Source organism: Fragaria vesca, linkage group LG6 (genome assembly GCF_000184155.1).
Source record: "Fragaria vesca subsp. vesca linkage group LG6, FraVesHawaii_1.0, whole genome shotgun sequence".
NCBI lineage: Eukaryota > Viridiplantae > Streptophyta > Magnoliopsida > Rosales > Rosaceae > Fragaria > Fragaria vesca.
The window spans coordinates 14659756-14663738 of record NC_020496.1 but is presented as its reverse complement, the minus strand read 5'-3'; the positions used below and the strand labels follow the sequence as shown (position 1 = coordinate 14663738).

General features: G+C 37.3%; 1 protein-coding gene across 1 annotated transcript in view; it reads right to left on the bottom strand.

Annotated features, from left to right (window-relative positions):
• Nucleotides 1-3983, bottom strand: part of LOC101312370 (ion channel DMI1-like) — a 9584-nt gene that overhangs the window by 2336 nt on the left and 3265 nt on the right. The window contains exons 5-8 of the mRNA XM_004305365.1: nt 3775-3834; nt 3496-3699; nt 1295-1543; nt 165-263 (exon numbers count right to left, since the gene is read on the bottom strand). Coding sequence (XP_004305413.1) covers nt 165-263; nt 1295-1543; nt 3496-3699; nt 3775-3834 — 612 coding nt within the window. The remainder of the gene's footprint in view (nt 1-164; nt 264-1294; nt 1544-3495; nt 3700-3774; nt 3835-3983) is intronic.

Below are 3983 nucleotides of genomic sequence, written 5' to 3'. Positions count from 1 at the left end.
GAGAGAGAGAGAGGATCACAAAGAATCCAAGGATTTCAGAGGAAACAGATTTCCTGTCACTCTTAGGATAGTTAACTTGTTTCTCGTCCCACATAAACCAAAACTATTTTGTTCCTCAGGTATAGCTAATGTAGGGAAAGGAAAATATGGATTAATTGAGTTACCAGTATCATATCGTCTATGTCACGACGCCAGCCACAGAACAATATCTTCTCAGGGTATTTGGGAGGTTCAACAGTGTTTGGACAAAGGCCAGCACATACCTGCCGAAAGGACAACAACACTCAGGTATGTTCAATAGGAAAATAAAAGTATATTCTCTTTACTTAGAAAGGACTAAAGGATACTAGTCATAATACAATGTTGATTTCTTGCAGCAAATGAGTAACTATAGATACACTATTAGTATTACTGTAAGACAATTATTGATTCCATAAGAAATATAACAGAATACATGGACACAGTCCATATATGATTTACTGACAACCAGAAACTGTGCCGTAAATTTAACCAGCATGTGTATACCAAGTAATTATGACTGAGCAACATAGTGGGTTATAGCTATACTCATACAGAGATAGAAGCAGAAAAGAAAGATGCTATAGTTTGAAATATTAAATCTCTAAGCATTAATCACAGCAAAATAGCATCTCCAACCCTGCCATCAGAACGTGTCAAACCTGTTTTTGGAGGAACAATGTGGCACTTTCATGTAACAATTGACTACGCCACAAAGGTTACCTTCCAACTTTATTATCCAGTCTTTGAATATTATATTTTTTTTTTACTATTTATGTTTCTTAACTCACACTGGGACCAATGAACATTTTCCTTTCAACTATACAGATCCTCTATGCACTACCTTAGTACCTTTTATCATTTCTTTACCTCTCCAATTGTTTTGAAACACAAGAAAAGAAAAAGAAGAGAGAGAGAGAGAGAGAGAGAGAGAGAGAGAGAAGAAAAGAAAAAAAAAGAAAAAAAAAAAAACAACTACCATTCATGGTCACCAACCACCACGATTCTAGTAACAGCCCACTATCTTGACCCACAACCATGCTGTCACAGCAACCTACTATTCAGTTACAGCCCACTGAACCATTGCATGGATGTGAGTGGGCTACCAAAATCTAATGATAAATTGTTCAACAGTTTCCCACACGACTATTGCATGATTTCGGCTGAATCTTGCCAAAGGTCCTCACAATTTTATGTTCTAGTTATATGATATGGTTGCTACAAGCAAATATAGATTTTCTACTTCATGATGCTACATAGAGAAGAGATCAATAACCTCTGGAATGGCAGATGGAGCATAAGTGTCGTCATCTTCAGCTATAACAAGAACTTCGTCCCCTTCTTTTATAACATATTTATCATCTGGATTTAAGTTTATCTTTCCACCATCTGCGGCCACCTTGATCCCACAGGGAATTGCATCAGGAAATGAAATAAGCACATTTTCAAAACGAAGACCATCCAACTGAGGCCACCTCTTGATGTAAAACTCAGCATTCTCAAATCCCAATATATCCTCCCATATCTTACCACAGAAAAATAATGCATTAGCAATAATATCTATATTCATACCAAAGAAAGTCTTGTACAAATGGTTTTCCAGAATTGAAAAACAGATATTATACAGTATAATGGTGGAGAAATGACAAGAGAAAGACGGATCAAGAGAAAGACGGATTAAACAAGTATCTGGTTGTGGTTGTGCATGTATTGTGTGCAACTCTAAAACACATAGGCATCCTATCCTTGAAACAGTATTAAAGGACAAATTTCACTGAGTTTAACAGCAATCTACATACAAACAACGTGTGCATGTAACAGGAACAGCGAAGAGGAACCCCTTTCTCCGACCTAATTTGCTAAAAATTCATAGGAAACTTTATAACCATTTCATTATCATCATACTAGTCCAGGATTTATCAAATGTTGAGTAGGACTGCAATTCAATTCTATATAATTTTATATTTAGGTACGGTTAGCATTGCTGATACATGAATGAAAAGTAAAAAGGTTGACATTTTTAATCATTCAAGTACATTGAGGAGTGGAACCTAGATGACGTCAAGAATGGAATCCCTCAATGGAATCCTAATCTCCTAATGTTAATTCTCATTGTGACAAGTCAGAAATTATTTTCTTTATGAAGACTAGTTTTGCAAAGGAGAAAACTGAGGATGCCTATTTAATAAAAGATCCTGCTAAAAGTATGATGAGAAATACCATAAGACTTTTCCCAGAACTCCCTTCCTTTAATAATATTTTTTTTTAATAAACTCAATAACTTACAGTGTAACTTTAACTTACATCAAGATAATTAGAAAAGATGCCAAACTCAACAACACAGCAAAAGCAACAGGCCAAGAAGGGCAAACCCGCGATAGCAAAGTGGATAAAAGCCGCACTAAAATTACAAAGCCACCAGCGAACCAAAATATGATCCCTGGCCAAGCCCACAGAATCAAAATGATCAAAAATCTAGAAGAATTTATAAACCTAAAGCATGAGAGTACCGCCAAACTGAAGCCGTACTAGAACCCACTGCCTCTCACCAACCAAGAAGAAATTGCAGACTGAGCAAATAATAGTGAACCCAACAAACTCTTAACCACACAAGAATCAGATGAAGATTGCCAAAAGCAAGTGGGCATATAAGAGTGAATTTTTTTCTAATCGGGGATAAACATATATTTTAGAGAGGGTATTGGGGGAAGGACCGACCTCACTGATAAGGGAAAAAGATGTGATGAGGGATCAGATAAAGTCAGCACAAGGGACTTGGCATTGACTACAAAAGATTTAACCAAAGGAGAACGGAACAGAAAAATAGAAGAAAGGAGACTACGGGAAGCCTCCCCACTCTGTACTTGGTGGTGCTAGGTGACTTGGGGTTTCTTATCTTTTGTTTGAAAGTAGATCTTAATTTTCAATGAGAATGATAGATGACGCCTTGCTTCAAAGTTTTGGCTATAAGAATTAGCATTTAATGTGAGGTAATCATAACAGTCTGGGAAAATGAATAGCAAAGTGCAATAATAACATCAGACTAGTTCAAACATACGGAAGGAATATTTAAGTCTTAGATTTCATTTTTATTTAAATCTTTCAATTTTTTCCTACGATAAAGCTAGAATTCGGAGCACCTATATCAATGTAGGTTTTAGGACCTTCCCAAACCCTGTATTGTTAAGCTGGGAAAACAGAAGTTTGCACAACCATATAGGTCCCACCCTGCTTATATATGGGACCATGTAATCCCTGGCACAAAAAGTGGCCCAACTTAACCAGCGTATCCAACCCTACCCCATTCCACCTCGGTCACACCACCGAACTCTGTTACTATGCAAGTTTACTTCAATCAGAAAGAAATCACATCTATAGAACTTAGGGAAACAAACTTTTTACCTACAGTCAAATCTACTCTTATTAGTCATTTCTACGATTACCAGGTCCTTTAAGAAGTATAGATAACAACAATACCTGCGCAAGACCAGGCTGTAGAGCACACTGTATCATTAACCGCCCAATCACATCATGTGCCACTACAGTTTCAATGAGTTCTCCTCCAACAAGCTTCACCAGAGGCTCATTATCAAGGTCACTCATCTCTACAACAACATGTCCCCTTAAACCCTCTTTCACCCCAGTGAGGCTGAGAACAACCCTCAGAGCACGTGCATCACTCTGAAATATGAACACCACATGTGACTAAAGTTTCTACAAGGGGTAATGTAAGAGGGCATTCACAATGGAATTAACCTGATCTGCGTTTTCATCTGATGCCAATACAATGATAGCACGCGCCTTTGAAACTGAGACCTGGAAATGAGAAAACAAAGCTAATCTGAATAGCAAGATATAGTTTCTTGAGATCTAATCAAGAACAAGAAAATGAAAAGGAATGCATTTAGAAAAACAGACAAGTGGGAGAGAGAGAGAGAGAGAGAGAGAGAGAGAGAGAGAGAAGA